At 39.8% G+C, this 12530-nt stretch overlaps 2 protein-coding genes across 2 annotated transcripts; one reads left to right on the forward strand and one right to left on the reverse strand.

Moving 5' to 3' along the window:
• The first annotated feature begins 863 nt into the window (after window positions 1–863).
• On the forward strand, window positions 864–6482 carry chmp5b (charged multivesicular body protein 5b). The gene is made up of 8 exons (XM_074621360.1): window positions 864–1032; window positions 3557–3661; window positions 4234–4280; window positions 4390–4483; window positions 4587–4658; window positions 4952–5060; window positions 5934–6049; window positions 6136–6482. Exons 1-8 carry the CDS (start codon window positions 964–966, stop codon window positions 6184–6186), a joined length of 663 nt encoding a protein of 220 aa, XP_074477461.1. The 5' UTR covers window positions 864–963; the 3' UTR covers window positions 6187–6482.
• A 555-nt stretch (window positions 6483–7037) lies between these two features.
• fastkd3 (FAST kinase domains 3) lies at window positions 7038–12132 on the reverse strand. The gene is made up of 7 exons (XM_074621359.1): window positions 11976–12132; window positions 9523–10997; window positions 9266–9351; window positions 7786–7960; window positions 7630–7699; window positions 7407–7521; window positions 7038–7249 (listed from the first exon to the last, which is right to left on the reverse strand). The coding sequence occupies exons 2-7, from the start codon at window positions 10964–10966 to the stop codon at window positions 7151–7153; spliced, it is 1989 nt and encodes a 662-aa protein (XP_074477460.1). The 5' UTR covers window positions 10967–10997; window positions 11976–12132; the 3' UTR covers window positions 7038–7150.
• Between the last annotated feature and the right edge of the window lie 398 nt (window positions 12133–12530).

The raw sequence follows: 12530 nt of genomic DNA on the forward strand, positions 1-12530 counted from the left end.
GCGCTCGCATATGCGCGCTCGCGTGTGGCCGGAGTCACTGCTCCTCTGCCTGCTTGCCTTCACTCACACAACGCACGCGTTCTCGCTGTCTCTCTCCACCTCTAGACGTGAACGCGCGCTCACGCCACACTGCAGAAGAATTAGTTTACCTCTGAGAATATCTAGTGAATGTACAGTGGATGTTTGTGCAGAAATAACTGCTGCAGCTCCTCCAGACCAACAGAGGTTTCCCGTGTCTTGTGAAGTGACGGGGCTCCGCAGCGAGAAACATTTTCGTCTCCGACCGGATGCCGGTGTCTTCCTGCGGGCGCAGTCGGGAGGCGATAACGTTTCTCTTCCTGCTTCAGCCTCGGCACCGACCCGCTTTTGCTGAAGCAGGAAAAGCCAACACTAGGATCAGCAGTGATTCATGGAGAGACCTTCGTCTGGTCAGCTAACATTACTGCCAAGCAGGTGAAATATAGAGTGATATTGTGGTTTTAGCTGACGTGTGTCGCCTCACTGTTCTGAGCGATGCTCGTTCATGTCTTTTTAGAGCGATCAAAGCGCGAGCCCGACGCTGACTTTCGTTGACTTAACGGCCACAGGTGTGGCTGTTAACAAGCATTTCTGAAAGTTATAAATAGTCCCTTTAAATCATCTACATATCATGTTTTGTTTCTTTCTATTTGCGAAAAACAGAAAAAAAACAATAAAATAATAATAATTTACCACTATTAAAATATTTTTAAATATTTTTTTTCATTTTATAAGAAACATAAATACAAACACAACAAATAATCTAAACAATAAATAAATAAAAACAGCTGTTTTGGAAGGTGTGGCTGAGTGAGTGATGACCACGTGACTCCTCTGACGTCACCTCTCAGTCTCTTCCGGGTGTTTTCAGCTGGACGGTGACAGCAGAGCTAACGCAGCTTTCTTCTCCTCTTAAAAGCCTTAAATCTTCATCTTTTAGACAAAATGAACCGGATATTTGGCAGCGGGAAACCCAAAGCTCCTCCGCCGAACCTCACGGACTGCATAGGAACCGTGAGTATAATCCAGAAGTTACTTTTAAACCAATGTCTCAAAACAAAGTAAACAAAGATGGACCCTTCTTGGCTAGCTAACTGGTAGCTTACTTTTATAAGCAGAAAAGAGAACAACGTTTTCCACATTTAACTCTCATGTGGTCATTATAAAGGATCTTAAAGGTTAGTAGTTGTTCCAGTATTGATACAAGACAGGATTATCCCATTGGGCGTTTTTACCTAACACACTGTAATGATAGTTTCGGTTGATAAACAAGGTATTTAAAGAAAACAATAGGTCTATCTGTTAAAGCATGAATCAGCATTATGTCATTTAGAGCAGGACATTGAGCCTTTTAACTGGCATACAAGCAGGGTCTGAATTTAACCTTTCTCCTCACCTGACCACGTCTGAAATCTATATGTAGAAAGCTTTAAAAGTGTAAACACTGAGTCAGTGGTACCAGCCTGTAGAATAATGATATATGTCCTGTAACCTTGACTATATGTGGTAACTCTTCATTTTCCAGGTGTGCACATTTTATGGTAATTATAGATGATAATTAGTAAATTACCTATTTGAAATTTCTTTGGAATTACTGCCAAATTACCCCAATATTCACCTCAAAATGTATTATATACATTTAATATATGTATATTTGAAATACATCAGCTACCAGGTTACATCTGTGTAGACAATAAGTCACACAATGGTGAGATTTGTGCCTGATCAGAAGTGTCTTCTATTAGTTTTGGTTGTCCACCTCCGATGAAGAGCAGATTATATACTATTTTAGCATATAATTATTAAATCATGTTTATAATAAAGTAATTTTTGATACATTTTGAGGTAAATATTGGGTTAATTTGGCAGTAATTCCAAAGAAATTTCAAATAGGTTACTTGCTCACCTATAATTACCATAAAATTTGTGGACCTATAAAATGAAGTGTTACCACATATAGTCATGGATTAAGGTTACATGATATATTCCATTAAAATTGTAAACACTGAGTCAGTGGTACCAGACTGTAGAATAATGATATACATCATGTAACCTTAATGCATGACTATATTAGGTTCATTTTACAAGTCTGCACATTTTATGGTAATTAGGTGATAATTAGCAAGTTTCCTATTTGAAATTTCTTTGGAATTACTGCCAAATTACCCCAATATTTACCTCAAAATGCATCGAAAATTACTTTATTATAACCATTATTTAATTATAATAATTCTATACTAAAATAGCATCTAAAGGTTAAAATAGGGCCTTTAGGCTTGAGAAGAGGCTGCTCTTCATCGAAGGTGGAAAACTAATAGGCAAGGCAAGGCAGCTTTATTTGTATAGCACATTTCAACAACAGGGCAATTCAAAGTGCTTTACAGAAACATTCAAGAACATTGCGACAAAATGCAAAAGAACATTAAGAAATAATTAAAACAGTTATAAAAACATTAAAACATTAAAGATTAGAAAATAAAAACAAGCTAAAAATAAAAGCTAGGATAGAAGCTAAAATTGCATAAAACTCAAAAGAGTAAAAGTTATAGTACAGTGTCAGATCATTATCTGGTTTAATAAAAGGCACCCGCAAACAGGAACGTTTTAAGCTTTGTTTTAAAAGAAGTGAGAGTTGGAGCGGTCCTTATAGTCCAATAGAAGACTCTTCTGATCAGAAACAAATCTCACCATTGTGTGACTTATTATCTACACAGATGTAACCTGGTAGCTGATGTCAGGATTCAGGGAGTTTATTAAGACATTTCAAAGAAGCTATTTGCTAATTATTATCTATTTACCAGCAGACATGGAAATAAAGCATATCAATTCACTTTGTATTCTTTTCCTGGAAATGTATTTAATCAATTACCAGCTACTGAGAAATAGTGGAATATAATTATTAAATAATGTTTATAACAAAGTCATTTTCAATACATTTTGAGGTAAATATTGGGGTTATTTGGCAGTAATTCCAAAGAAATTTCAAATAGGTTACTTGCTAATTATTACCTAACTACCATGAAATTTGTGGACCTGTAAAATGAAGTGTTATAATATATTTATTTAGGCTTTAGAATTGCTTTTTTAAAATAATATTTCTTAATATAAGGAAAACCTGTCTGCCATGGTGGCAGGTGACTTGAAATTTCCACCTGCCACAGCCAACATTTACCCTGTTATTTGGCAGGTATGAAGACAATAAAATAAAATAGAAATGTACTCAAGAGGAGCGACAACCAATGGGATTCTCTTCTAATTTCATTCCCTGCATACAACAGAAACCATGTCGCCCTCAGTGAAATAGCTGACTTCAACCAGTTATACAGGTTGTCTGGGCTGAGCTATTATTAGCTAGAGTTAACAGGGGTGGAGTAGGAAACAGATATTTTTGATGGTACTCAATTAGCCTCAATTAAGCTACTGTGTATGTGTCCCTAAAGGAAGGCCTTTCCATCAGTTAGTTAGTTAGACTTTACTGCATCTATAGTACTGTTATTGATCAAAAATCAATGTCCTTATCTCTGTTTTTTACTTGAAGGTTGATTCGCGTACGGAGTCCACTGAAAAGAAGATTGCCAAACTAGATGTTGAACTTGCGAAATACAAGGATCAGATGAAAAAGATGAGAGATGGGCCCTCAAAGGTGAGATTCATTGTCCAGTAATGAGCTCTTCTCTTGAAACCCTTTAGGGTGCTGCCAGCCAGGATCGAATTCAAGTCACGTGTCAGTATAAAATAAGTATTCACACACCTTTTTCTTACATTTTTCTTTTTATTACACACACATGCTGGGAAAGGCAGAGCTCGAAACGTGGGTGTAAGTTGGCTATTAAAAAGAAAAATATAAGAAGTAAATTAATGAGTTCTCGTCAGTAAAATAAGGTCGTTTTGCAGAATATCACTGAATAAACATATTATTATTATTATTATTATAACAACATCATATACTTCTGTATCATGAGATATGTTACAAAAATGATACTGTTTCCAATACCTTATGCCAAGAAAAGTAAACATATTTTCTACAAAACTTTTTTTTTAATAATATAAATCAGTCTAAAATTTCCAACATTTTGATTTAAATCAGGAACTATCTGATCAAAGAATAAGTTAACAAAACATACTGATAATATACTTTGTTCCAGTTTATGTTTCGTGTTGATCATCAGTTGGTATAACTTTTTATGTATTCTCAATCATTTCTTCATTTACCAGAACATGGTCAAGCAAAAGGCTATGAGAGTTCTCAAGCAGAAGCGAATGTAAGTACTTTTATTTCCCAAAGTGTTTATAATATGAAACATGTCAAATGTTATTCTCTACGTCAACTGCCGTGAAAGTCTAACTTTACTAAATCATTATATCTTCCAGGTATGAGGGCCAGAAAGATAACCTCATGCAGCAGTCGTTCAACATGGAACAAGCAAACTACACGATCTCGACCCTTAAAGACACTAAAACCACAGTAAGAGAGTAAATTATCAACCAGATGTGGTTTTCTTCCACACAGAGAGATAATAACTGAAGAAAATGTGTCTTTCTGCTAACTTTTCCTTTTTTCCTTTTAGGTTGATGCCATGAAAACCGGCCTCAAAGAAATGAAGAAAGCATACAAGCATGTGGACATTAATAAGATTGAGGTATTTGTTTTTTGACTTCAATAGGAGGGCCATAGTAGCCATCTACTGTCAGCAGATAAGATGTATATATTTAAAGATAAAACACCCCTATTCCCCTCCTAATGTACCGCCGTCTACTGTAGATAATACACTGACTATGGATAATTATCTCAGACAACCCCACTTCAAAACACTCAAACTATCCCTTTAAACTTCTGTACGGCATTCCGCACAATAGAAGTCTTTTGTTAAACAGCGGATGGTATGAAATGCAAACATTTGAACTCTTTTTTTTATATTCTTTTGATATTCAGAATCTTCAAGATGACCTCGAGGACATGATGGAGGACGCCAATGAAATCCAGGAGACGCTAGGCAGAAGCTATGGCACGCCTGACATTGATGAAGCCGACTTGGAAGCGGGTCAGTAAAATACTTCCAGGATGCCAGGATATTTATTAGATGTCATATGAAGTATAATGCTGAGGCAACCACAGTGTGCAGCTTATAAAGAGGTGATAGTGTTTGTCGTAATATTCCCCATTAAAAGTAATCTCAGTTTACCTGACGCGCCAGATGGTTTGTTAAACAGAACGAGCTGAGAAGCCGTCATTGGAAACTGTTTGGAAAAGGGCGGGCACTTTAAAAAAATACTTGGCAGGTGATTGGATGAACCATCTGTCAATCAAACTCGGCTAGTCGGACTCGGGAGAAGAGCGAAAACACCATTTCCATCAAGAAAAGCCATCAGTGCCGTTCGTTGCTCTTCTTTCAATGAAGAAATTCCCACCAGTTGTGATATAACTGTTGCAGCATCCACGCTAACCTCTTCAGGAGCCGCCACTGTTGTTTAGAACGAACAGTCGGCTTTCCGTGTCGCCTCACACACACCTAAGTCACACCCGTAGCTGCCAGTTGCTCCTCACAGGATGCTGATTGGTCCGTGATCTGGCTTGCTGGCTGCAGACGCATTACTTGAAGCCTGACAAGATGGATTTCCGTGTGATATGTGATCCCGCTCTTCTCACGCTGATTTTATGACATCGCGAGAATTGCAAGATTAATTCTAAGCCACTCTCTGTCATAGTTTCTCCAGGGCTTCTAGTGCTCATTAAAGACCCAACATAACATACTGCATATAGTTGTGACTTTTACTTTGGCCATAATTTATTAGTAATTGTTAATTGCTCATTACCCATAAAATATAACAAATCTGTTGTCATCAAGACCTTTCTTTCACACAACGTGATGAGGGCTGCCATTGGCTGTTATATTGAACTGTTGGTGTTTCCACAGAGCTGGATGCTCTGGGAGACGAGTTCCTGATGGATGACGACAGCTCCTACCTGGATGAGGCTTCAACAGCTCCAAACATCCCAGAGGGCGTCCCCGGCGACAAGTCCACCAACAGGGTACTTCACAGGATCTTTCTTTTTTATTTTTTTTATTAGTTCACAGAGCTTTTTCATTAATGGGCATTCTTCTTTTTTCGTTTCAGGATGGTGTCCTGGTTGACGAGTTTGGCCTTCCTCAGATTCCTGCTACATAAAGGAGCACTTCTGAACACTCGTGCTAGTTTTACATGTATCATAGCCTTTTTTGTATTTATCCAACTGACACTCCCAGCCGCAGAGTGCAGCATTGATAACCAAAGCTGGCAAACGAATGATGAACTACAACTGAAAATCAGGAATCTTTAATTAAAAGCTGATTATAATTATTCTATGCGTGAGCTTCTATCATATGTATCTGAGGTGATTGTTTGAATTGGGATTCTCTTAACTTTGTACAGTTTCTGCAGCGTTTGTTGCCAAGAACAAAATAAATTATATTTTTCAAACAATACATTGATGTCATTCGAAAGCTTTTATTTATACCAAAGTCACTGTATAGCTGTTAAAGCCACTTCTAGCAAGCTTTTTTATTTTCTTTTTAATTACCTCAATGTAAATAGTATGATGGCACCTAGTGGTAGTTTTTGGTGCTAAACTAGTGCACAGCCTCACCTGACCTCACAGCTCAGGAAGATCTTATTGAAGTCAGGTGTGCTGAAAGTTAGTGGACAGGATACCATCTTTACCCGCTGCATGTTTTAGTTATTTTGTCTGGTTTAATCTTAGTTTGGTTTGATTCATTTGTTTATTTCCCCAGTGTTTTTAACTTTTTTGTAAAGGACTGTTTATTTTGGGGGATGTTTGGTGTTTTGTTTATGATGCTACAGTCAGCCAAAGCAGTTTAAACATCCCGTCAACTCACCATTCATACAACCCTCGGACCACCTGAAACCATCATGGATCATCAAACAGTAAGTAGCAAACTAACTCGTGTCTATTATGGCGTCTCATTTAGCTAAAAAGCCACGATGATTGCCAAGTGAAATATATGGAAGTGCGCAATCGATAACTTAAAAACATTCACTTTTATTTACATTTATTTGAAAAAATAAATACTGATTTCTTTAAGCAAGAAAGGGCACGACAAAAGTCACATTCGCAGCATAATTATTTGTTTCATCACCAGCTCAGCCTGTACGTGTGAGGGAAGATTTTTTGGTGCAGATACTCCACCACACTGGTCTTGCTTCGCAGTTTTTCAAATTCATAGTAAGGAATCTAGAAAAAAAAGAGAAATCCGTGTTCAGTAATTTTCATAAAAACAAAAGATTGAACAAGTTAACAGAAAACTAAATGGATAAAACTGGTTCTGCGTTGAGATGAAAAACTGGCAGAAAATGCCCAAAGAACACAAAAGCAAAGATGAGGGTCTAACCTGAACAACTTCATATCCCAGAAGCCTCAGATGTCGCTGCTTGATGGCCTCTTTTCCGAGTAGCTGTCTTGTGTTTGTAGTGAACCTCTTGTGTCCGTCAATACAAAGAGCTATCCTGCAACACACACCGAGTGACCCAATGTGTTTAAAACACTGCAGATCTAAAAGATGAACTTCAACAATCTTAAGTGTAGCAACCTCTGAAATACATAAAACCATTTACCTTTTGTATACTTCATCAATGTGACTGGCGGGCAGCACGTAGCCCTCTTCATCAAGTTTTATCTCCACGTCTAAAAGAACAAAAAAGTTGTTGATGTTAAGCCCTTTTTAAGTGGACTACAGGAAACATTTAGGAGATAAACAGCTGTTGTGTTACCGAGCGTGTAGCAGTACGGCGTCAGAACTTTGGATCCAAAGTACGAACGAGCCCCGAGCAAATCCACCAGTCCATTTTTCACGGAGTTGTACAGATGCAAGTCCACCGGCGTCTCCAGAGAGCGTCCAGACATGAGGAAGGACTTGACGCGGTACTTGGGAAGGAGCTTGGGACCCTGAGGAGACGACAGAAGGTGTGAAGGAACACAAATCCAAATTTACAAATACATCACAACCAAATCAACGCTACAACCTGGAAGATGAAAGGCGGACTTGTCCATTTTATAGACCAAACAACTAATCGATTAATCTAGAAAATAATCGACAATGAAAATAATCGTTAGTTGTAGCCCTATAGTCCTTTTTTTATTGGAAACTGTGCAATATATTGTTTAGTCAAATAAAAAAAAAGTCATTTTTTAAACATGGATGATGCACAAAGACTAAATCGACAATTCAACTATATGAAACATTAAGGTTAGCCAGTTACCTGGAAAAAAGCCTTTACAAGGATAAACTTTTATAAGCAGTTTATTTTTTTATTCTGCTCAATTTGTTTCACATTTTGTGCATATAAACATAGAAGATCTGATTTGGTCTCAGCCTTCAAAATAAAAGCACTAGGGCATCCGTAGCAAACCATATAGCAGTTGTACTTGATCCAAAATGAGAGCTTCAAGACACAATAGCTGCGTCCGAAATCACATACTATGCACTACATGCCTAATAGGTGTACTATCATTCAACATACTTTTGTGTGAATAAACAGTAGTATGCATCTTTTCGGACGTACTGAGCAGTAATTTACATCGTCACTTCCTGAGAGCCTCCTTGCCGGTCTCAGACGCATAACCATGGCAACCCGTACCATCCTAATGTGACCAAAACGATGATTGGTGAGAATCAAAGTCTGAACTAATTTTAACACTATATTACGCCTAGCAAAGTGAAATCTTCTACTTAAATTGAAGCATTGTTGACGTTACATAGCTGTCTGTCAGCGTCTGTTATGAACTTTGTCGTCACTACCGCATTGCATTGTGGGATATTTAGTGTCAAGTCTTTGCATACTGTAATATTTCACCGGAAATAGTATGCAATTGGTGTAATATTGGTTTCATACTAAGGTTTCAGACAAATCTCACATACTGTTTTAGTGTACTAAATAGCATGTTATTATGAAATTTCAGACACAAGCAATTGTCTTACATATTGCAACAGGAAATGTTCTGTATCCATTTACAAACCTGAGCAACAGAACCCAAATAGTTCTACAGTAATTGTGGGAAATGTACGAACTAGTCGCCTGTACAGGTTTTATAACACATAACTGGAGTGCACTGAACCTCACATACTGAGGACATGTTCAGTAACAGGGTGTGTATTCAGGTTCGTGGTTGTGCATTATTGCTTTTGTCGTTCTGCTGGGCGGGCCTCATCTTTAACATATCGAACTGTTGACATAGTTTTACATATTTTACCTCGTAGAAAGGACACTCCAACTTCAAAGTCATGTAGAGCTGGGTCAGCTGTGCCAGGACGATCCGGTCCATTCCCGTGCCCTGCTCTGGAACACAATCAATATTAGATTTTATTTTAGTCAGGTGTATCTAAATAGACTAATATCACAAATTTGTCTCAAGAGGAAGCCCCCCCCACACCTTCCCCCAAATAGATGTAGATTATTTTAAATCATGCGTTCGTGGAAAGGTTGCACATATAGCAGGTGTGTGTTTACCTTGCAGTTGCTGGAGGAAGTAACTGCTGAACACTTTGGAGACAAAATTAACAGGGAACCTCTCCACCAGGGTGCAGGAGTGGAGCAGGTTGAGCAGTATTCGGGGCTGGAAGTGTGAAAAGCGTGTGCGCAGGATGGTTTCGACCTTCCTGAACACCGCGCCGGCGTTGGAAGGGAGGTAGCCGAGCTTTCCGAGAGCCATGATCTGCCGGGCCACCTGGCTGGTGCTGTAGTCGTCTGCTCGGTACACAAAGCTCTCCGCGATGGCGTCGAACACGGTCGGGGACAGGATGTTCCTCCGGCCGAAGAACTGACTCACTTTGGTGACTGTCTCTGGGTGGGAGGTGAAGGCCATCGTGGGCACGTACCTCTCCATCGCCTCCACAAAGTAGTGATCGCTGTGACCAAAATGCATCAGGGCCCCGAGCACAACGCTGAGCTCCTCATCAGTGAAGTGAGGTACGTGACGTACGGCCTGCTTACACAGATTGATCACAAGCGGCATGGCCTGTGTCTGGTTCAGGGTCACGAGAGCACTGAGCACCCCGCCGACAGCGGGAGGATCCATGCGGGAGGTGACTGTCACAGCGTGGGTGTGCATGGCGTTCAGCAGGTCCCGGTGTTTTCCATCTTCACAAATGCCACCTTGTAGAAATCTATAGGCGGCAATGAGATCTGTGAGGCTCCACTTGCCAGGCTCCTGCTTCTGGATTTGCTCCATCACCTGCTCCAGCATCACACAACCAGGACCCTCCAGAGCCAGCATCGCCTGGCCCAGAGCACACAACTGCCCTACGCTCATCTGCCCTCGGTCCAACCTCTCCTGGCTCTCAGACACCAGACGCACCATCAGCGTGCTCCAAGGATCCAAGAAGAGGCGAGTGCAAGCCAGGAGAGCTGATACCAGCCCAGCATCCGTCAGCCGCCCAGAGTCCTGCTCCAGCTGGAAGCACAGAGCTCTGATGGTGTCCTTCTCCAACACTTTGGGATCCTTTAGGGAGTTCCCCTCCTGCTCCAGGTCGGCCACACGGTGCAGTGCTGCTGCAGCCATGGTGTCAGACATGATCTCCACCGTGCGCAGCAGCGTGAAGACCTGCCTGGACGAGGAGCAGCTCCCTAGACGCTGTTGGAAAGCCTGCTCCTCTGTAGCTGTGGGTCGGTGCAGCTGGGTCAGACGTAACCGAGGGCCCGAATCTCTGTGAAGTCCTACAGAGCTGCTGGCGACGAATGACTGCTCCTTTACGATGGTGGACAGGCTTCTTATCTGGAGCTTCTTGCAGCCCTGTCTGTGGATGCAGCCGCCAGCTGAGGTGCACAGGCAGGCTACACATAAAGGCTGACGTTCACAGTTTGTACTCAGGAGCCTGGTGGTGCAGACGGGTCCAACACGTTGAATCCAAGACTGCCAGAGCAGTGGACATCTCTGGATCAGCTGCAGGGCCATGACCCTGCTCTCCAGGACTCTTCAGACCCAGCTGAAACAATGGAAACAACAACTTTAATTCAATTTATTTTGATATAGCGTCAAATCATAACAGAAGTTATCTCGAGACACTTTATATATAGAGCAGGTCTTAGACCCTACACCATAGTTTAGAGACCCAACAAGATCCACCAAGCGCACTTTGACCAAGAAAAACTCCTTTGACCAAAATAAAATACATCTACTTGGAGAAAATGGTGTCATCGCCATAGAAACTGCAGGATATGTCAATGCATGTCACAGCCTAAGAAACAACAACAACAACAACACATAATAGATGGAACTCACACTCTGCCTTTTATTTACTCCTCTACTTAATGTGTTTTTTTTTACATTTATCCTTTGATATTGCAATATATTGTTATTAATTGTTTTTTATTTGTTTGTTTTATTGACACAACAAACATGAATTACTTCTTTATTGTTTTCTTCCATTTACATGCATGTTCTTTTTTAATATCTATATATTGTAATTTGTTTAATGAATTCTATATATATGTATATACAGTATATGTTTTTATTCTTTTTTATTTATTATTGAATTGACGCTTTGGCAATATTGTTCCCCTGACAGTCATGCTAATAAAGCAAATTGAATTGAGAGAGAGAGAAAACAGCAGCTGTAATAATAACTAATACAAGTAGGACTAATAATAAGAATCAATAGTAGTGGATGTAAAAGAGTGATAATACATCTATCAGAGTTGATATCATTGATATAATTTAAGGAGGAGGACACCATGCAAATCTCCACTATGTAACTAAACAATAGATTAAACCCAGTCTCAATGAGATTACTCTGCTCCTTCATTACTCTGCTGTTAACTAACCAACCTTGAGGTCGCTGTTAGCTCCCTAGCTAGCCTAGAAGAGTCTCCCTGCTCTAATTAGCGTGTTTAAAGGCTGACACACCGACTCACATTGATAAATAAACAGCACATGATGAAGATGAAACCGGCAAACTTCATACCTGGACATTCCCATGATTGCAGGAGGGGTCACAGAACCGGTACCAGCGAGGATGCTGTGCTAACTGTCATGCTCACATGCTAACATAGCACCTAACGTGGTTCCGTAAGCATACTGTGGCATTCAGGGCACCTCGTTATTCGGTATTTTCAGATTTTATAATGACTCAGTGATTCGATTTTTTGGTCGTAATTAAACTTAACCACGGAACAGAAATATTACTGAGAAAGTTTAAGTAATGTCAATAGTCATTTCATCACCATACGAAGTCATTTGTATCAACCTTTTCACCTTTGATGAACGTTATGTATGATTCACATGTAATTCCTATCTTTACCTACAGCATGTGAAGGCAACACCATGCAGTTTAATGTTTCATTCAGACAATAGAGGGCGATATACAGGTAACAGAACATGCATAATCCCACTCATTTCAAATGGGTCATGAAAATTTCATAAAAAAGTCATACAAAGTCATAGTATAGTATGTCACAAAAATGTCCAAGAAATTTCATAGCATTGTATGCCATTAAAAACTCATTATAAAAAATCATAG

This window comes from Sebastes fasciatus, chromosome 21 (assembly GCF_043250625.1).
Source record: "Sebastes fasciatus isolate fSebFas1 chromosome 21, fSebFas1.pri, whole genome shotgun sequence".
In the NCBI taxonomy this organism is placed as follows: Eukaryota; Metazoa; Chordata; class Actinopteri; order Perciformes; family Sebastidae; genus Sebastes; species Sebastes fasciatus.

Coding starts and splice junctions, on each gene's coding strand:
- chmp5b (XM_074621360.1), top strand. CDS start 964: ATGAACCGGATATTTGGCAGCGGGAAACCCAAAGCTCCTCCGCCGAAC. Junction 4,484..4,586: donor TTAAAGACACTAAAACCACA/GTAAGAGAGTAA, acceptor TTTTCCTTTTAG/GTTGATGCCATGAAAACCGG. Junction 6,050..6,135: donor GCGACAAGTCCACCAACAGG/GTACTTCACAGG, acceptor TTTTCGTTTCAG/GATGGTGTCCTGGTTGACGA.
- fastkd3 (XM_074621359.1), bottom strand. CDS start 10,966: ATGGCCCTGCAGCTGATCCAGAGATGTCCACTGCTCTGGCAGTCTTGG. Junction 9,352..9,522: donor CTTCCTCCAGCAACTGCAAG/GTAAACACACAC, acceptor ATTGTGTTCCAG/AGCAGGGCACGGGAATGGAC. Junction 7,700..7,785: donor GCCGTACTGCTACACGCTCG/GTAACACAACAG, acceptor TTGTTCTTTTAG/ACGTGGAGATAAAACTTGAT.